This window comes from Panulirus ornatus, chromosome 10 (assembly GCF_036320965.1).
Source record: "Panulirus ornatus isolate Po-2019 chromosome 10, ASM3632096v1, whole genome shotgun sequence".
Lineage (NCBI taxonomy): Eukaryota > Metazoa > Arthropoda > Malacostraca > Decapoda > Palinuridae > Panulirus > Panulirus ornatus.
Genome location: NC_092233.1, coordinates 5,033,210 through 5,055,051, shown reverse-complemented (window position 1 = coordinate 5,055,051; position 21,842 = coordinate 5,033,210). Strand labels below are relative to the sequence as shown.

At 39.9% G+C, this 21,842-nt stretch overlaps 1 protein-coding gene and 1 long non-coding RNA gene across 3 annotated transcripts in view; one reads left to right on the top strand and one right to left on the bottom strand.

The window, feature by feature from the left end:
- LOC139750740 (CXXC-type zinc finger protein 1-like) overlaps positions 1–21,842 on the top strand; it is a 44,292-nt gene that overhangs the window by 2,353 nt on the left and 20,097 nt on the right. The window contains exons 3-7 of the mRNA XM_071665445.1: positions 2,526–2,616; positions 7,159–7,357; positions 7,815–7,993; positions 12,057–12,311; positions 16,645–16,854. Coding sequence (XP_071521546.1) covers positions 2,526–2,616; positions 7,159–7,357; positions 7,815–7,993; positions 12,057–12,311; positions 16,645–16,854 — 934 coding nt within the window. The remainder of the gene's footprint in view (positions 1–2,525; positions 2,617–7,158; positions 7,358–7,814; positions 7,994–12,056; positions 12,312–16,644; positions 16,855–21,842) is intronic.
- The window catches only part of LOC139750742 (uncharacterized), a 45,374-nt gene continuing 26,154 nt past the window's right edge, over positions 2,623–21,842 (bottom strand). Inside the window, exon 4 of one of the 2 annotated variants that reach the window (XR_011713209.1) lies at positions 2,623–4,349. This is a non-coding gene — a long non-coding RNA (uncharacterized lncRNA). Of the gene's footprint in view, positions 4,350–7,690; positions 7,918–21,842 lie in introns of those variants that run through there. The other variant, XR_011713207.1, reaches the window with a different exon arrangement.

Sequence of the window (21,842 nt, the reverse complement as noted above, 5' to 3'; positions counted from 1 at the left end):
TGATTGAATGGATGTTCAGAATGATATTGATGGTATAAGTGTTAATACTTTTATTTGGGGTAAAAGGAAGGGAAATAGGAGCAGATGCTACATTGTAGTAATCTAACAAATATAACAGCACAGTACAATAGACACATTCAGTTACAGTATCATATATTTATTTATTATACTTGAACGTCACATCCGGCAACATCAAGGTAGCGCCAGGAAACAGATGAAGAACGGCCCATCCACTCACATACACATATATATACATAAACACCCCTACACCTACATATACATATCAACATGTACACATATACATACATATACAAACACTTAGACATATACATATATACACTTGCACATATTCATACTTGCTTGCCCTCATCTACTCCTGGCAAGAACCCGCCCCACAGGAAACAGCATTGCTACCCCCTGCATCAGCGAGGTAGGGCAAGAAAAACAGACCAAAAAAAGGCCACATTCGTTCACACTCAGTTTCTACCTGTCATGTGTAATGCACTGAAACCACAGCTCCGTATCCACATCCAGTCCCCACAGACCTTTCATGGTTTATTTCAGACGTTTACATGCCCTGGTTCAGTCCATTGACAGCATGTCAACCTCAGTATACCACATTGTTCTGATTAACTCTTTCTTGCACGCCTCTCACCCTCTTGTATGTTCAGGCCCCAATTGCTCAAGATCTTTTTCACTCCATCGTTCCACCTCCAGTTTGGTCTCCTGCTTCTTGTTCTCTCCACCTCTGACACATATATCCTCTTTGTCAGTCTTTTCTCACTCATTATCTCCTTATGTCCAAACCATTTCAACACACCCTCTTCTGCTCTTTTTACCACTCTTTTAATTACCACACATCTCTCTTACCCTTTCATTACTTACTTGATCAAACCACCTCACACTATGTATTGTTCTTAAACTTTTCATTTCCAACACATCCACCCTCCTCCGTACAACCCCATCAATAGCCCATATCTCACAACCATATAATACTGTTAGAACTACTATTCCTTCATACATACTCATCTTTGCTCTCTGAGAGAGCATTCTCTCTTTCCACACATTCTTCGTTGCTCCCAGAACCTTTGCCCCTTCCCCAACCTTGTGACTCACTTCTACTTTCATAGTTCCATTTGCTGCCAATTCCACTCCCAGATATGTAAAACACTTCACTTCCTCCAATTTTTCTCCATTCAAACTTACATCCCAACTTATTTGTCCCTCAACCCTGTTGAACCTAATAACTTTGTTCTTATAAACATTTACTCTCAACTTTCTCCTTTCACACACTTTCCCAAACTCAGTCACCAACTTCTGCAGTTTCTCACTCAAATCAGCCACCAGAGCTGTATCATAGGCAAACAACTGACTCACATCCCTGGCTCTCTCATCTCCAACAGACTGCATACTCAACCCTCTCTCCAAAACTCTTGCATTCACCTCCATCCATAAACAAATTAAACAACCATGGGGACATCACCTACCCCTGCCGCAGACTGACCTTCATTGGGAACCAGTCTCTCTACTCTCTTCCTACTTGTAGACATGCCTTATATCCTTGATAAGAACTTTTCACTGCTTCTTGCAGCTTACCTCCCAACTATTTATTGCCTGCATTTTTAGATATTTTTCTTTGATAATAGATTTGTTTCAGAACCTCAGTATAGCACCTGTTCTTCATGTTGAATATCATATTATTGTAAATCACTATAAAATTATATATATGTTTGCAGGGAGAGTCTCTGGTTGTTTGCAAAGTAAAGAGAAAATGCACAGTGGTGATGCTTAACAGGCTGTCATATGTTCTCGAGATCCTTCGTGTCCCAGATGGAGGTTGAGAACTAATAGACAATTCCATTACACCTCAGACTCAGCCTGATAGGTGCTTAGCATACTGGACTAAACTTGTGATGCAGTGGACTTTTACAGAAATGTCCGTTAGATCCAAAGGGTCTATTAGAGGCTAAATTTTCATACATTGAAGTCTGTTAGAACAAGGGGTTTAGTATGCTGAAAAATGAAACCTATTTTAATTCACTTCAGACAGTTGTTAAAATACACTCGAGGGTAATCTGATGGAGTTGAACATACCTAATTTACTAAAGCCAGTTTCAATGTTTAGATTTTATTATATATCTTTTGGTTTACTTTTTACTTCGAGTATTACAAATATCAGAGAAAAGTATGATGGAAAAGTCCATTAGCAAATTGCTAGTTGTTAAAGTATTTGTTAAAAATGGCATACTTCAGAGTTTATATATGTTTTCAGCTTGTTATATTATGGAAATATTAACCCTGTCAGAAAACTGTAAATGATTTTTTAGAGGCCTGTGGATTTTGATATTCAAATGAAAAAAAAATTATAAAGTACTCTTAACCAGTAGAATGATCAAGAGATTCTTTTATGAATCCCAAGTCTCTATCCCAGTTACTTTTACTAATATCTGATTATATCCCAAAGAGTTAAGTGAAAAGTAGAGCTGATACTATAAGAGGTATTTTCATGTTGACTATGCTTTCAGTGGATGTGATAAGTGTGAGGAATGGTACCATGGCGACTGCATTAATGTCACAGAGACTGAAGCCAACAAAATCAAGAAATTCTTCTGCCAGGTGAAAAGCCATATTCATTTGTAGAGTTTTTTTCTTTCCATGTGGTCTGTCTTGTGTGCTTGAGAGATGTTTTATAGGATATCTCCTAGAAGACCAGAATCAGGACCTTCCAACCCTCTTCATTCCATTGAGGAATCAATGGCCTTCCTCATCCTTTGCTTACCACTCTGCCATGGTTACTGCAGCTCACTTGTTTCAGGCCCACCTTCAGATAATCAGAGAATGCCAGAGAGATGGTGTCACTCATGCATTCAGTTCCATATGTTACAACACATGGAATTCTATGAGATTCCATGTTGTCAGCATACCTGCTTCTTGCTACCAGACTGGCTTCATCCCATGGATTAGTATTCATATTTTTTTATGGGAGGGTATTGATTGAGAGCATGAAGGCATGTACAGGGCATTAGATTGGGGAAGAGCAGTGTGGCTTCAGAGGTGGTAGAGGATGTGTGGATCAGGTGTTTGCTTTGAAGAATGTATGTGGGAAATACTTAGAAAAGCAAATGGATTTGTCTGTAGCATTTATGGATCTGGAGAAGGCATATGATAGAGGTGATAGAGATGCTCTGTGGAAGGTATTAAGAATATATGGTGTGGGAGGCAAGTTGCTAGAAGCAGTGAAAAGTTTTTATCGAGGATGTAAGGCATGTGTGCGAGTGGGAAGAGAGGAAAGTGATTGGTTCTCAGTGAATATAGGTTTGCGGCAGGGGTGCGTAATGTCTCCATGGTTGTTTAATTTGTTTATGGATGGGATTGCTAGGGAGGTGAATGCAAGAGTTTTGGAGAGAGGGGCAAGTATGCAGTCTGTTGTGGATGAGAGAGCTTGGGAATTGAGGCAGTTGTTGTTCACTGATGATACAGCGCTGGTGGCTGATTCAGATGAGAAACTGCAGAAGCTGATGACTGAGTTTGGTAAAGTGTATGAAAGAAGAAAGCTGAGAGTAAGTGTGAATAAGAGCAAGGTTATTAGGTACAGTAGGGTTGAGGGACAAGTCAGTTGGGAGGTAAGTTTGAATGGAGAAAAACTGGAGGAAGTGAAGTGTTTTAGATATCTGGGAGTGGATTTGGCAGCGGATGGAACCATGGAAGCAGAAGCGAGTCACAGGGTAGGGGAGGGGGCGAAAGTTCTGGAAGTGTTGAAAAATGTGTGGAAGGCAACAACATTATCTCAGAAAGCAAAAATGGGTATGTTTGAAGGAATAGTGGTTCCAACAATGTTATATGGTTGCGAGGCGTGGGCTATAGATAGAGTTGTGCGGAGGAGGGTGGATGTGTTGGAAATGAGATGTTTGAGGACAATATGTGGTGTGAGGTGGCAATCAAGTATAAAAAAACATATATATTCACCATTTCTCTTGTTACTGAGTTAGTACCAGGAACAAAGGAAAAAATGGCCTCATTCATTCACATCCACTATCTGGTTGTCATTTATAATGCTCCGAAATCAAGGCCCAGCTATAGCTTGCCTAACCTTTGAGTATCAGGAGTCCCTTCTATCCTTATGAGGCTTCTGCGGCACTCAGGAAGCTGGCCATATCCAATGGTTAGGACCACAGGTCATAAAGTGTTAAGATGTTTGTGCATCTGTTTACAGAAAGTGCTAGGCAGCTGAGTTGTATCTGTATCTATATATTTCTATATCTCTGATGCCTGTTCCCTCTGGGAACTCCCATCAAGGGATGGCCATGGCAAAAGAGTCTCCACTTAACCCTGTTCTTACATGAGGACCCCTAGAAAAAAAAACATGCATTAGAGACCATGAGTGACTGATGTGGTGATATGAATAAACACATTGAATTAAGATGAACACATTGCATTAAAGATGGGACTTCAATTCTTCAGAGAGCTGTTGAGGGTGTGTTGAAATGGTTTGGACTTTTGGAGAGATTGAGTGAGGAGAGGTTGACAGAGAGGATATATGTGTCTGAAGCTGAGGGGAAAAGAAGAGGGAGACCAAATTGGAGATGGAAGGCTGGAGTGAAAAGGATTTTGAGCAATTAGTGCCTAAGGATGATGGGCGAGAGATACAGTAAAAGTTTCTTACTAAGATTGTGAACCACTGTGTAGGAGACAGAATAGGATATTTATCCATATGTAGTGTTTCACTGTTGTGTAACCCACCCACACAGTTGATTAAGTTTGTTTTAGGTTCAAGATGTTTCAGGACTTTTGAAGAGTGATGGAATTTTGGATTCACAAATTTCTCCTAATCTGAGCAATCTGTACCCCTGTCACTAGTGTTCTTATTGCACAGTAATAATCCAGGCTACTAGCAATTTGAATATTGGACTCGATTGTTTTTGAATTTTGAATGTATAGTTTGGGATGTTAAGAAATTTGCTGAAAGATGATATCTCAGCAGCTTTGAATGAAGAAAATATTAGAAGGGGATTTGACTTGAGTTGTGGTTGCATTAATGATTATGGTAGCTTTTCCAATTTGCCCTTGCACAAAGTAAATCCATTAGATTTGACTTGGCATAGAAGAAAGTCAAAATGTACAGAATTTTTCTTGTGTCACTTCCACACCTTGGAAGGTGGCTGCATTACCTGACCAACTAAAAACCTCTGATTTTGATGGATATCACTGTCATTACAGTGTAACTGGTAAAATGTGTGTCATCTTGTATTGCAATCAGCTCAAACTGTAAAAGAGTACAGTTTTTTGTTGTTATCCATGCCTTAGAAGTAATGGGATAGCTTTGGAGGTCTGTCATGTGATAAGCAACTTCAATATATGCATGAAAAGGTGCATCTCAGAATACATAAAGTTGATAATTCAAAGTTTCATGGGCTACCATTCTAGGAAATCTATACGAGTCAAGTCTTTGAATTCTTCAGCTAGTATAGATCAGTCATTTATGAAGAATAAGGATGATGGCTTATCCCAACTTCATTCCATTCCCATAGCTTCTCAGATAAGTGCTTTGACAGTATTAGGTGATAGCATGGGGTAATTACTTGAATCAACTTAATTTCAGTTCCTAAACTTCTCAAATCATATAGTAATGAGGTGTAGCATGCAGGTGAGACAGGGTGGTTTGAGTTTAAGGTTGAATGGGGAGAACCTGGAGCACTTTAGGTACCTGGAAGTGGATATGGCAACAGATGAAACCATAGGAGCTAAAGTGAGATGTAGAATGGTATCCTAGGTGTGTTCATTAGTGTGTGGAAGGAGAGTCCATTGTCTCTTCAGGAAAAGTTATGTATGCCTGAAGAGAAAGTAGTTTTTACAGTATTATATGGATGCTGATGAAAGCAAATGAACAGAAGAGGGTACATATGTTAGAAAGTAAATGCCTGAAGACAGTATTTGGTGCGAGGAGGATTGGTCCAATTAGAATGACAGTGCAAGAGTGAAGTGTGTTAGTAAGAGCATTCTGATTGACGGAGCTGACCAGGGTGTGCTGAAATGGTTTGGGCATAAGGATTGGATGGATGAAGAAAGACTGATTAAGAACATCCATTTGACAGAAGTGGAGGAAGCAGGGGAGGGGTTAAGGGGGAGACCAAGAAGATGAAAGGATAGGGTAAAAGATGAGGTGCTTAGGCCTGAACTCACAAGACGAGAGGCATGCATGGGATACTGAATTGGAGTGATACAGTGTATAGGGGATATTGTGCTTGCCTGAAAATCAGGAGTAACCGACTTTAAACATTTCTGCCAATTCCCGACATGTATATTTAAATTTGTCAAAGTGTAAAGGAATTATATCCATAGTCTTATTCTTATGATTACCCATTTACACTCTGTAAAGAATATGTGTCATCTTAGATTGATAGGTATCAATTAGATATTTCATTAGAATAATGCCTGGAAAGATAATGTTCATGAATGAAAAAAATATATATTTTTTAATATTAGCATGAAAATGTGTGAAAAAAAGGAAGTTTTTGAATAGTATATATGCCTTTAAGGGATAAAGATGCTGAAATTATTCATGAAAAATTTCTTTAGAGCTGATGGTAAACCAAAACAGCACTCTGAGCTGTAAGAACATCAACTTCAAGGACCTTCGACTATACCAGTTGATTTTTTGTATTATTACATGTAATTTAGCTATTTTCCAGCATACTGTAAGGTAATTTAGCTATTTTCCAGCATACTGTAAGGCTTTATAAACATGATTATATACAGACATAATTTATAGATTGTCACAGAAAGTAGATTCATTATGCAAAGAAACAGGCAGTGTAGGTTGGAGAAAAGAATTGCATTTTGTTATTCATATGTAAACTTGACACATTTGCTGAAGGTTGTTAATCTTGTGAAAAATAGATTGTATGATTAAAAATTTATTCCTAACTCTTTATTTATCAATCTCAGATAGCTTAACATCTTTGTGATTAATACTGAAAAAATAATTGAAGAATTTAATTTTTGCTGATAAACTGTAGCAGTCAGTAATTAGTTTTTCATTGCTGAGGAAAAGATAAGGAAGTTTGATATGATAATTCCTAATATGAAATGGTTATGAATGAGCTTGTCTTATCATGTCATTTTTTCTCTCATTAAAGACTTCTTGAATTTTATTCACAGAGGTGCAGGTTGAAGGATTCATCACTTGAAATTAAGTACAAGCAGAAGAAACCTCATCATCATGACCATGATAATAGCAAGCATCACAAGGACAAAGATAAAAAAGATAGGGAGAAGAAGGACAAAGAGAAAAGGGACAAAGAAAAAAAAGATAAAGAGAAGAAAGACAAAGAAAAACACAAACATGAAAAACACTCAAGTAATAATTTGTCATATTGTTACTAATGGTCAGCATATCTTAGCTGGTGTTATCTTTGTATATATATCAGTCGAGACCAAACGTATTTACACTTCTTAAGTACAATCACTTGAAGACAATGTTGTTTAATTTTGTTTAACTTTTATTGAAAGAATTTCATACCTGTTATCATTATTCATCAAGCTGAACTAGACCAAAGAACAGAGTGAAGGATATTGTATACTTTTGTGTACTAGTGTCTTTGTATTAGTGCAAAATCAAGTAAATTATGATTGAGATTAGATTCTGCAGGTGTTACTTTGCTTGGGAAATGGAGAATAATAGAACATTAGAAGGAGGTGGATATACCTTTATTGCTGTAATATTTCTTTGTATAAAAAAAAATCTTAAAAAAATTTCTACAAAGTTTATGTTTAACATTATTACTTCTTGCTTGACTCTGATATTCTGTGTACAGCCTCAAGGAGCAAGAGCAGCAGTAGTAGGAGTGGCAGCAGCAGCCATCGATGTGGTGAGTGTGAGGCATGTTACCAACAGGAAGATTGTGGCCGTTGTGAGAACTGCAAAGACATGCCCAAATTTGGAGGTCCACATAAGTTGCGACAGAAATGCAAGAAGAGACAGTGCCATAATTTTGTGAGTTTAAGTTTTTTGTGAAGCTTTGGGTACATTTTTATTATGTGAAAGAACCTGGAGGGATATGTTTCAATTCATCTGTATTTTCACATGTGGTAGGTCAGGTTTAAGACCTCAAAGTTCACATACGCTGAACATAATTTTTAGCTGCGTAATTGTGTTCATTTTTCATTCCCTATTACCTTTTCAGGACTGCATAACATCCAATTGCCATATATTAATCTTCTTATTTTAGCCTTTAGTGTCATTTTCATATATTGGTATGGCCTAAAGTCTTGAAAGCATTTCAGGTTGAATTTCCTCAGTTGGCTTACTCAGTACTGAAAAATCTTGTGTGTAATGAGTCTGCATCCTGCAGGTCTTCTGCCACAAATTAGCTTTCTCTACATAACCCATTTTAAGTTGATATTGGATGCCACAAAATATGATAACTACCTTGATCCTTATGCTTATAGTACCAGTACCAGCCTTTGTTCCTATCCTGTAGTGCTAAATGTATTTCATGTAGTGGAAACTGATAGCACTTGTATGTTTATTTTGAATATTTAGAATTTATTCTTCTCTACCTAATAGCATCTCCCACCTTGGCAAGGTAATATCAGGAACATATGAACAATGGCCTCTTTTGTACCCATTTACTCTCCAGCAATCTTTTCAACTGTACTGAAACAAGCACCTAGCATCTGCAACCAAGCCTCACAGGGTTTTCCATTGCTTACCCTGACCACTTCAGTTGCCTTAGTTCAAGCTACTCACAGCCTGTCATGCATTCATACATCATATTGATCCAGTTTAAACTATCATATGCACACCTCTCACTCTCCTGAAAGTTCTTGCCTAGATACTCCCAAGTTTCCTTCACTCCATCCCTCCATCTTGTAGGTTTTTCCTCCTCTTTTTCTTCCTCCACTTCTGTTATGTAAATCCTTTTGGTCAGTCTTTCTTCACTAATCCTTTCGATATGTCTGGGCCATTTCAGCACACCTTGGTCAGTTCTCTCAGTCAAACTGTTTACTACCACACCTCTCTCTTACACTGTTGGTCTTAAAAGTGATCCATCCCTTTCACACCACATTAGTCCTTAGGTATTCCATTTCCAACACATCACCCTCTTCCTTTCTTTTTCATTTAGGGCCCAAGATTCACAGCCATACAACACTTTTAGTATTGCTATACCTTCAGACATACCAATCTTTGCACTACTACACACAGACCTCTCCCTCCACATAATCATATACCCAAGATCATAGCCCCCCTCTCTCACTGCCTGATTTACTCCAGTTCCGATGGTTTCATCAGCTTTCTTCTGTCTAAAGCAGTTTACTCCATTCAGGTCCTCTCCACTAAAACTTTCGATGACAATTCGGTCTCATCCTCCTGCTGCACCTCATTACCTTACTTTCATTCACATTTTCTTTTAAGTCTCTCCTATGAGACACTTTCCCAAGTTTTGTCACCATTGTCTGGGGTTTCTCTTTGGAGTTTGACACCAGAGTCCTGTCATCTGCAAACAGCAATTGATTCAGTACCTGTGCACCCACATCCCCATTGTACCATAGACCTGTCACTCCCTCCACGACCCCTTCCACCAAGTCCATAAACATAAAACAACAATGATGACATTTCATATCCTTGATGCAGATTCACCTTAATTGGGAACAAATCACAGTCTTCCTTCCCTACTCACCCATATAATGTTCTGCCTCAGACAAATTTTTCATTGTATTTAGTAACTTTCCAGATACCCATGTGTATTCATAGCACCTTCCCCAAGGCCTCTTTGTCAATACTATCATATGCTCACCCTTGATCTATAAATGCCACATACATTTCACTCTGTTTCTCAAAGTACTTCTCACACAGTTTCGTTAAAGTATATGCATGGTCCACACCTTGTCTCTTCAGAAAGCCATGTTGATATTCCCAAGTTAAATATTCTCTGCATGCCTCCACCTCCCTCAGTCACCACTCACCTAAACACCTTACTAGATATACTCAAGTAGACTTATGCTTCTGTAATCTGAGCATTCCCTTTTGTCCCCCTTGCCTTTATATAATGGCACTTAGGGATCTCAATTAGGTCCATACATAGAGCATGTAGCTTGACTAATGAGTCAACAACACTGTGTCCCCCGTTCTGAGGAACTCAACTGCAATCCCATCCGCTCTTGCTGTTTTCTAACACTTCATTGCACTCAAGGCTTTCATTACCTCCTCACTTTTTATATTATTTGCCAGGAATCTTTCACCCCACATGCCCCTTGTCCCAAACACAGCACACCCACCACCTTAGCATCCAACACACTCACCTGCCCTTGAAAATACTCCATCTGTTTTCCCATCTTTCCCCTTTACTACTTTCCCATCATATGATTTCATATGCTTCTATTTGTTCTGTTCTCACTCTGCTCACCTCATTGGAAAAAATTTTCTTATTCTTTTAGAAGTTCATTGATACTCTCCTCCCATTTTTTATTTGTCATCTTTTTCAGCTTTCTTTTTTCTTGATCTGCCAATTTTTGTGTAACTCATTTCAGTCACTTTCACCCTTTCCTTGTAGATGCTAGTATCATACCTCTGTCTTCTCCTTCACTAGCAATTTAACTTTGTCATCCCACCCTTTCTTGTATATTCAAATCCCATCATCTGCATGCCACATGCTTCACCAGCACATGTAAGCATTATTGTATTTATTTATTTATTTTGCTTTGTCGCTGTCTCCCGCGTTAGTGAGGTAGTGCTAGGAAACAGACGAAAGAATGGCCCAACCCACCCACATACACATGTATATACATACACATCCACACACGCAAATATACTTACCTATACATCTCAACGTATACATATATATATACACACACAGACATATACATATATGCACATGTACATAACTCATAGTCTGCCTTTATTCATTCCCATCGCTACCTTGCCACACATGGAATAACAACCCCCTCCCCCCTCATGTGTGTGAGGTAGCACTAGGAAAAGACAACAAAGGCCCCATTCATTCACACTCAGTCTCTAGCTGTCAAGTAATTATGCACCAAAACCACAGCTCCCTTTCCACATCCAGGCCCCACAGAATTTTCCATGGTTTGCCCCATATGCTTCACATGCCCTGGTTCAATCCATTGACAGCACGTCGACCCCAGTATACCACATCGTTCCAATTCACTCTGTTCCTTGCATGCCTTTCACCCTCCTGCATGTTCAGGCCCCGATCACTCAAAATCTTTTTCACTCCATCTTTCCACCTCCAATTTGGTCTCCCACTTCTCGTTCCCTCCACCTCTGACACATATATCCTCTTGGTCAATCTTTCCTCACTCATTTTCTCCATGTGACCAAACCATTTCAAAAACACCCTCTTCTGCTCTCTCAGCCACACTCCTTTTATTACCACACATCTCTCTTACCCTATCATTACATACTCGATCAAACCACCTCACACCACATATTGTCCTCAAATTGAAATGAGATGTTTGAGGACAATGTAAGCATTGTCTCTAAAAATACCTTCTACTCCTGCTTTACTTCCACTGTTTCAATTACTCTCATTGTCACTATCTTGGTATTTGCTGATAGGCCTCTTTTGTTTGTTAACATACCTTTATGTTTTTTTTTTTTTTTTACATTTAATTACTTCTTCAAAAGTACCTCATAAACATTCTTGCCTCTGCTGGGATGGGATCAAATATTCATTTTGCTGTCTGTCTCAGCAGGATCACACTTGATATCATCTACTCTGCACGTATGTTGAATAATACATAATCCATTAATGCCCATTGACCTGTAGCCTCACTCACCCACATGTACTTACTGAGAGGTAGATAGATAAATTGATGCTAATAGAATCATTACTAGCAATGCATCTAAGTAAGCATTCTTTAGACTGAAAGTAATGTAACTATTCTCTTCATCAGATTATGGTAAATTGAATTACTTTCCTTTTCTTCTGAATTTGGTCTTTTATTGACCTTATTAAGATCAGCTCACTGATGTTTTATCAAAACTTTATGAAAAGGATTTGACAAAACAGGCATTTTTTTTTTTTTCTTTGAAGGTTCAACTTGCTCAGAAATCCAACAAAAACAGCACGATTGGTGTCAAAAAACATAGAGAATATGAACCAGAGAAGCCACCAGAGCCACCAAAAAGGACCAGTGAATCTGTTGATGAGTATATGACTGTTCTTAAGGACAAGAATGAGTGTAGTGATGAAGATACATTAGAACTGGGTAAGAAACTTATTAGAGATCCTGCAGCTGTGGAGCGCAATAAACCCAAGGAAAAGGAACCCAAGTCCCATAACCGAAAAGTTAGTAAATGTTTTGGATTTCATCATTAGTAGTCTAAATTGTATGATATTTCTAATGAAGATAGCTCCTTTTTAATTAATGTCAGATAGTTTTTTCCAAATTATGATGGTTAGTTCCTTATTGCATTGTTTTGAGGCAGTATCATGTCATTTTCTATGGAGTATTTAGTTAGCAACTGGCCAGAATTCCTTGTATGCCTTTTACTGTTGTGTTTGCCAATGTAGAAGGTATGACATCGCTTACTGATGGCATGGTAAGTAATATGACATCATAGATGTCTTTCCAAACTATAACTTGAATTTCTGTTAGTGAGGATGATGTCTCCTCTGCTAGTTTGAGAAATGTTGATTTTTTTTCATACTTGATTGTTATTTTACGTTAATGAATGTTGTTGTATATATTATTTTTTTATATACTGAAATGCTTTTCCAGCTTTAGTAAGGTAGTTTCAGGGCCAGCCTAAGAATAGTGCATACCATCCACATCTGAGCTTCACAGATTATTTCATAGTTTAATATGACAGTTTCATATGACCTATTTCAGCCCACTGAAATCACATTGCTTCCTCCCATATGCCACATTGATCCAAATTTATTTCCTCTGATGCATGCCTCTTACCCTCCTGAATGTTCAGGCCCCATTACCCCCAAAGGCTCCTTCTCTACATTGTTTCATTAACTTAGTCTCCACAAAAGCATGCATGATTTTTTTTTTTTTGGCTTTGATGATTGCAGACAGCAACTCATTGACCTCCCATGCCTCCTATGCTATCCTGTCCATAAACAGTTTGGGCATCTAAGTGACATCATGCATACTTTAGGTAGACCCAGTTTATGAGAGATATTGTTAACTTAAACACATGCAGGGGGAGGGGGTTATTTCATGTGTGGCAGGGTGGCGACAGGAATGAATAAGGACAGACAGTATGAGTTATGTACATGTGTATATATGTATATGTCTGTGTGTATGTGTGTATATATTTTTATTTATTTATTTATATATATATATATTTTTTTTTTTGCTTTGTCGCTGTCTCCCACGTTTGTGAGGTAGCGCAAGGAAACAGACAAAAGAAATGGCCCAACCCACCCCCATACACATGTATATACATACGACCACACACTCAAATATACATACCTACACAGCTTTCCATGGTTTACCCCAGACGCTTCACATGCCTTGATTCAATCCACTGACAGCACGTCAACCCCGGTATACCACATCGCTCCAATTCACTCTATTCCTTGCCCTCCTTTCACCCTCCTGCATGTTCAGGCCCCGATCACACAAAATCTTTTTCACTCCATCTTTCCACCTCCAATTTGGTCTCCCTCTTCTCCTTGTTCCCTCCACCTCCAACACATATATCCTCTTGGTCAATCTTTCCTCACTCATTCTCTCCATGTGCCCAAACCATTTCAAAACACCCTCTTCTGCTCTCTCAACCACGCTCTTTTTATTTCCACACATCTCTCTTACCCTTACGTTACTTACTCGATCAAACCACCTCACACCACACATTGTCCTCAGACATCTCATTTCCAGCACATCCATCCTCCTGCGCACAACTCTATCCATAGCCCACGCCTCGCAACCGTACAACATTGTTGGAACCACTATTCCTTCAAACATACCCATTTTTGCTTTCCGAGATAATGTTCTCGACTTCCACACATTCTTCAAGGCTCCCAGAATTTTCGCCCCCTCCCCCACCCTATGATCCACTTCCGCTTCCATGGTTCCATCCGCTGCCAGATCCACTCCCAGATATCTAAAACACTTCACTTCCTCCAGTTTTTCTCCATTCAAACTCACCTCCCAATTGACTTGACCCTCAACCCTACTGTACCTAATAACCTTGCTCTTATTCTCATTTACTCTTAACTTTCTTCTTTCACACACTTTACCAAACTCAGTCACCAGCTTCTGCAGTTTCTCACATGAATCAGCCACCAGCGCTGTATCATCAGCGAACAACAACTGACTCACTTCCCAAGCTCTCTCATCCCCAACAGACTTCATACTTGCCCCTCTTTCCAAAACTCTTGCATTCACCTCCCTAACAACCCCATCCATAAACAAATTAAACAACCATGGAGACATCACACACCCCTGCCGCAAACCTACATTCACTGAGAACCAATCACTTTCCTCTCTTCCTACACGTACACATGCCTTACATCCTCGATAAAAACTTTTCACTGCTTCTAACAACTTGCCTCCCACACCATATATTCTTAATACCTTCCACAGAGCATCTCTATCAACTCTATCATATGCCTTCTCCAGATCCATAAATGCTACATACATACATATATATATATTCATGTGATTCATGTGAGAAACTGCAGAAACTGGTGACTGAGTTTGGTAAAGTGTGTGAAAGAAGAAACTTAAGAGTAAATGTGAATAAGAGCAAGGTTATTAGGTACAGTAGGGTTGAGGGTCAAGTCAATTGGGAGGTAAGTTTGAATGGAGAAAAACTGGAGGAAGTAAAGTGTTTTAGATATCTGGGAGTGGATCTGGCAGCGGATGGAACCATGGAAGCGGAAGTGAATCATAGGGTGGGGGAGGGGGCGAAAATCCTGGGAGCCTTGAAGAATGTGTGGAAGTCGAGAACATTATCTCGGAAAGCAAAAATGGGTATGTTTGAAGGAATAGTGGTTCCAACAATGTTGTATGGTTGCGAGGCGTGGGCTATGGATAGAGTTGTATGCAGGAGGGTGGATGTGCTGGAAATGAGATGTCTGAGGACAATGTGTGGTGTGAGGTGGTTTGATCGAGTAAGTAATGTAAGGGTAAGAGAGATGTGTGGAAATAAAAAGAGCGTGGTTGAGAGAGCAGAAGAGGGTTTTGAAATGGTTTGGGCACATGGAGAGAATGAGTGAGGAAAGATTGACCAAGAGGATATATGTGTCGGAGGTGGAGGGAACGAGGAGAAGTGGGAGACCAAATTGGAGGTGGAAAGATGGAGTGAAAAAGATTTTCAGTGATCGGGGCCTGAACATGCAGGAGGGTGAAAGGCGGGCAAGGAATAGAGTGAATTGGATCGATGTGGTATACCGGGGTTGACGTGCTGTCAGTGGATTGAATCAGGGCATGTGAAGCATCTGGGGTAAACCATGGAAAGTTGTGTGGGGCCTGGATGTGGAAAGGGAGCTGTGGTTTCGGGCATTATTGCATGACAACTAGAGACTGAGTGTGAACGAATGGGGCCTTTGTAGTCTTTTCCTAGCGCTACCTCGCACACATGAGGGGGAAGGAGGATGGTATTCCATGTGTGGCGAGGTGGCGATGGGAATGAATAAAGGCAGACAGTGTGAATGGTGCGCATGGGTATATATGTATGTGTCTGTGTGTGTATATATATGTGTACATTGAGATGTATAGGTATGTGTATTTGCATATGTGGACGTGTATGTATATACATGTGTATGGGGGTGGGTTGGGCCATTTCTTTCGTCTGTTTCCTTGCGCTACCTCGCAAACGCGGGAGACAGCAACAAAGCAAAATAAAAAAAAATAATAATAATATATATCTTTTTTTCTTTCAAACTATTCACCATTTCCCGCATTAGCGAGGTAGCGTTAAGAACAGAGGACTGGGCCTTTGAGGGAATACCCTCACCTGGCCCAATTCTCTGTTCCTTCTTTTGGAAAAAAAAAAAAAAAAAACCCGAGAGGGGAGGATTTCCAGCCCCCCGCTCCCTCCCCTTTTAGTCGCCTTCTACGACACGCAGGGAATACGTGGGAAGCATTCTTAATCCCCTATCCCCAGGGATAATAATATATATATATATATATATATATATATATATATATTTTTTTTTTTATACTTTGTCGCTGTCTCCCGCGTTTGCGAGGTAGCGCAAGGAAACAGACGAAATATGTTGAGATGTATAGGTATGTATATGCGCGTGTGTGGACATGTATGTATATACATATGTATGTGGGTGGGTTGGGCCATTCTTTTGTCTGTTTCCTTGTGCTACCTTGCTAATGCGGGAGACAGCGACAAAGTAAGATAAATAAATAAATATGAATACTTATAAAAAGAAAAATATCCTTTTGGTGTATATTTGGCCTGGACAAGAAATTGATAGTGAAAGTCCTTAAGCCATTTTATGTAAGGCAGAAATGTTTTGTACAGACCTATTGTAACTTTTCATATGATTTTTATAGGAATTTAAGCTACTTCCTCAGTAAGTTTATGGTATCTTGGCCTTGAATGTTCCTCATTTGAAATAAACCATTGTCATTTCACATTTTATCCATAATTGTTATGCAGAATATATTATTAATTTGCTATATGTATTATTAATTTTTCATCAGAGGAAAGAACAGAATAGCGGAGCCAGGAAAAGAAAAGGTCATCATGAATCAGCTTCTTCTGATACAGATTCTGATGGAGGCTTTCCCAAGGGTGAGGGCATTACTTTGAGTCAATGCTTTGGACCTCAGTGCATCAAAGCAGCTCGGCCAAATAGTAAATACTGCAGTGACGAGTGTGGACTCAAGTTGGCTGAGGCAAGAGTGTACTCGGTAAGAAAGAATAGCCAATAACCAAATGATATTTTATGTTTACACAGAACTCCAGAGATATTAGCTAGATTGATTTATTAGCAAAGATCATCAGGAAAGAATTATTTATCATTTGAAAGTCAGACTACTGAAGCAAAGTGGCCTACCCTTTACTGGGCAACATGCTTCTAAAGTCAGCATATGGGGAATCAAGCTGGCCATCATCAGTCAGTTGCAGAGATGAGCAAACAAAAACAGTCAGTTGTATATTAAAGCAACACTGAAAAGAGGCAGTAACTCAATTCCTTTACATCAGTCTTCTCCCTGCTTTGGTAGACCAGAGTGGCATATATGATCTGAAAGTTTACGGGTGAGTCAGGATGTAATGTACTTCATGTGCTCTATGTCTTTGTGTAAGGGTTATGTAAGATAAGGTTCTTAGTGGCAAGCTTTTGTGGTTGATTTGTTTATCATGTAGGTCTAGATGCATCCTGCAGGCTTTTATGCAAATGGGACTTGTTGCTTTTCAGATTAGTAGGATTTTGCTTTTGCTTTTCAGTATATCTAAATTAGAGAAAGCTAGTCAAATCCTAGTTGTTTTAGGAAGCCTGAGTTGCTTTTTATTATATCTTTGCCAACTCACAGTGGTTTAAGTGTATCCATAGTTAACATTGTGTTTTCCACTGCATAAGGAAGACTGAAGTCACTGAGAATGGTGAGGGGAATGATATGGGAGATAATGATGAGTGAAAATGTAAGAATATGTGGTTAAATTCACTTCTGAGCAGTATTTATCATCTGCTTATTGTAAACACACGAAAATACACCCTAGTCATGCACCACAGTCAAGGACAGAAGTGGGCTCTGAAGCTGGATAAAAAAAAAAGACTGCCAAGTGGACGATCAGTAAAGGAATAGAAATAAACACGTCAAAGTAATTATTCAGAATGAGCTTCTGTTACTATTTATAGTCATATCTTTAGGGATAGAGGAGAAAGCATATTACCCCGTGTGTCACAGGAGATGACTGAAAGGGGCAGAAGGAGGGGGCTGGAAACCTACCCCTTCATGTACTTCAAGTTCTAAAAGTTTGAACAGAAGAAAGAGCCAAGCAAGGGGTGCTCGGCCTTCTCAAAAGCTTTGGCTGGGATGTGTGAGTGAATGTGGATGTAACCAAGGTGAGAAGAAGGAAGAGACAGGTGGTATGTTTGAGGAGACAAACTTGGATGTACTATCTCTGAGCAAAACAATGTTGAGGGGAAGAATGGTTTGGGAATATCTTAGGGGTAAAGTCAAGAGTTAAAATGCAAGAGCTAAGGAAGGATTGGCACTGCTGCTGAAAAAGGAGTTGTGGGAATATGTGAAAGAGTTTAAATGAGCCCCAGACCTCCAATTTGGTCTCTTGCTTCTCCTAATTCCCTCTATCTCTGACACATATATCCTCTTTGTCAATCTTTCCTCACTCATTCTCTTCATGTAACCAAACCATTTCAACACACCCTCCTCTGCTCCCTCAACCACACTCTTTTTTTCCACACATCTATCTTACCCTTTCATTACTTACTCGATCAAACCACCTCACACCACATATTGTTCTCAAACATTTCATTTCCAACACATCCACCCTCTTCTGCACAACAACCCTATATATAGCCCATGCATCACAACCATAGAACATTGTTGGAACCACTATTCCTTCAAATATACCCATTTTTCCTCTCTAAGGTAATGTTCTCGCCTTCCAAACATTCTTCAACGCTCCCAGAACCTTCGCCTCCCCCCCCCACCCTATGACTAACTTCCATGGTTCCATCCACTGCTAAATCCACTCCCAAATATCTAAAACACTTCACTTCCTCCAGTTTTTCTCCAATCAAACTTACCTCCCAGTTAAATTGTCCCTCAACCCCCAATGAACCTAACAACCTTGCTCTTATTCACATTTACTCTCAACTTTCTTCTTTCACACACTTTACAAAATTTGGTCACCAACTTCTTCAGTTTCTCACCCGAATCAGCCACCAGTGCTGTATCATCAGCGAACAACAACTGACTTTCAAAGCCTTCTCATCCACAAGAGACTGCATACTTGCCCCTCTCTCCAAAACTTTTGCATTCATCTCCCTAACCACCCCATCCATAAACAAATTACACAACCTTGGAGACATCACGCACCCCTGCCGCAAACTGACATTCACTGGGAACCAATCACTTTCCTCTCTTCCTACTCATACACATGCCTTACATCCTTGGTAAAAACTTTTTACTGCTTCTAGCAACTTACCTACCACACCATATACTCTTAATACCTTCCACAATGCATCTCTATCAACCCTATCATATGCCTTCGCAAGATCCATAAATGCTACATAGAAATCCATCTGTTTTTCTAAGTATTTCTCACATACATTATTCAAAGCAAACACCTGATTCACATACCCTCTACCACTTCTGAAGCCACACTGCTCTTCCCCAATCTGATACTCTGTACATGCCTTCACCCCTCTCCATGAATACCCTCCCACATAATTTCTCAGGAACACTCAACAAATTTATACCTCTGTAATTTGAACTTTTACCTTTATCCCCTTTGCCTTTACACAGTGGCACTATGCATGCTTTCTGCCATTCCCCAGGCACTTCACCATGATCCATACATACATTGAATATCCTTACCAACCAATCAACCACACAGTCACCCCCTTTTTTTATAAATTCCCCTGCAATACCATCCAAACCCACCGCCTTGCTGGCTTTCATCTTCCGCAAAGCTTTCACTACCTCTTCTCTGTTTACCAAACCATTCTCACTTTGCACATCACCCCAACCAAAATACCTTACATCTGCCACTACATCAAACACACTCAACAAACCTTCAAAATACTCACTCCTCACTTCACCACTACTTGTTATTACCTCCCCAGTAGCCCCCTTCACTGATTGTTCTCTTGTCTTACGCACTTTATTTACCTCCTTCCAAAACATCTTTTTATTCTCCCTAAAATTTAATGATGCTTGTGGCATGAGAAGAGTGGGAGGTGGGTTGATTAGAAAGGGTAGTGAGTGGTGGGATGAAGAAGTAAGAGTATTAGTGAAAGAGAAGAGAGAGGCATTTGGACGATTTTTGCAGGGAAAAAATGCAATTGAGTGGGAGATGTATAAAAGAAAGAGACAGGAGGTCAAGAGAAAGGTGCAAGAGGTGAAAAAAAGGGCAAATGAGAGTTGGGGTGAGAGAGTATCATTAAATTTTAGGGAGAATAAAAAGATGTTATGGAAGGAGGTAAATAAAGTGCGTAAGACAAGGGAGCAAATGGGAACTTCAGTGAAGGGCGCAAATGGGGAGGTGATAACAAGTAGTGGTGATGTGAGAAGGAGATGGAGTATTTTGAAGGTTTGTTGAATGTGTTTGATGATAGAGTGGCAGATATAGGGTGTTTTGGTCGAGGTGGTGTGCAAAGTGAGAGGGTTAGGGAAAATGATTTGGTAAACAGAGAAGAGGTAGTGAAAGCTTTGCGGAAGATGAAAGCCGGCAAGGCAGCAGGTTTGGATGGTATTGCAGTGGAATTTATTAAAAAAGGGGGTGACTGTATTGTTGACTGGTTGGTAAGGTTATTTAATGTATGTATGACTCATGGTGAGGTGCCTGAGGATTGGCGGAATGCGTGCATAGTGCCATTGTACAAAGGCAAAGGGGATAAGAGTGAGTGCTCAAATTACAGAGGTATAAGTTTGTTGAGTATTCCTGGTAAATTATATGGGAGGGTATTGATTGAGAGGGTGAAGGCATGTACAGAGCATCAGATTGGGGAAGAGCAGTGTGGTTTCAGAAGTGGTAGAGGATGTGTGGATCAGGTGTTTGCTTTGAAGAATGTATGTGAGAAATACTTAGAAAAGCAAATGGACTTGTATGTAGCATTTATGGATCTGGAGAAGGCATATGATAGAGTTGATAGAGATGCTCTGTGGAAGGTATTAAGAATATATGGTGTGGGAGGAAAGTTGTTAGAAGCAGTGAAAAGTTTTTATCGAGGATGTAAGGCATGTGTATGTGTAGGAAGAGAGGAAAGTGATTGGTTCTCAGTGAATGTAGGTTTGCGGCAGGGGTGTGTGATGTCTCCATGGTTGTTTAATTTGTTTATGGATGGGGTTGTTAGGGAGGTACATGCAAGAGTTTTGGAAAGAGGGGCAAGTATGAAGTCTGTTGGGGATGAGAGAGCTTGGGAAGTGAGTCAGTTGTTGTTCGCTGATGATACAGCGCTGGTGGCTGATTCATGTGAGAAACTGCAGAAGCTGGTGACTGAGTTTGGAAAAGTGTGTGGAAGAAGAAAGTTAAGAGTAAATGTGAATAAGAGCAAGGTTATTAGGTACAGTAGGGTTGAGGGTCAAGTCAATTGGGAGGTGAGTTTGAATGGAGAAAAACTGGAGGAAGTGAAGTGTTTTAGATATCTGGGAGTGGATCTGGCAGCGGATGGAACCATGGAAGCGGAAGTGAATCATAGGGTGGGGGAGGGGGCGAAAATCCTGGGGACCTTGAAGAATGTGTGGAAGTCGAGAACATTATCTCGGAAAGCAAAAATGGGTATGTTTGAAGGAATAGTGGTTCCAACAATGTTGTATGGTTGCGAGGCGTGGGCTATGGATAGAGTTGTGCGCAGGAGAATGGATGTGCTGGAAATGAGATGTTTGAGGACAATGTGTGGTGTGAGGTGGTTTGATCGAGTGAGTAACGTAAGGGTAAGAGAGATGTGTGGAAATAAAAAGAGCGTGGTTGAGAGAGCAGAAGAGGGTGTTTTGAAGTGGTTTGGGCACATGGAGAGGATGAGTGAGGAAAGATTGACCAAGAGGATATATGTGTCGGAGGTGGAGGGAACAAGGAGAAGAGGGAGACCAAATTGGAGGTGGAAAGATGGAGTGAAAAAGATTTTGTGCGATCGGGGCCTGAACATGCAGGAGGGTGAAAGGAGGGCAAGGAATAGAGTGAATTGGAGCGATGTGGTATGCCGGGGTTG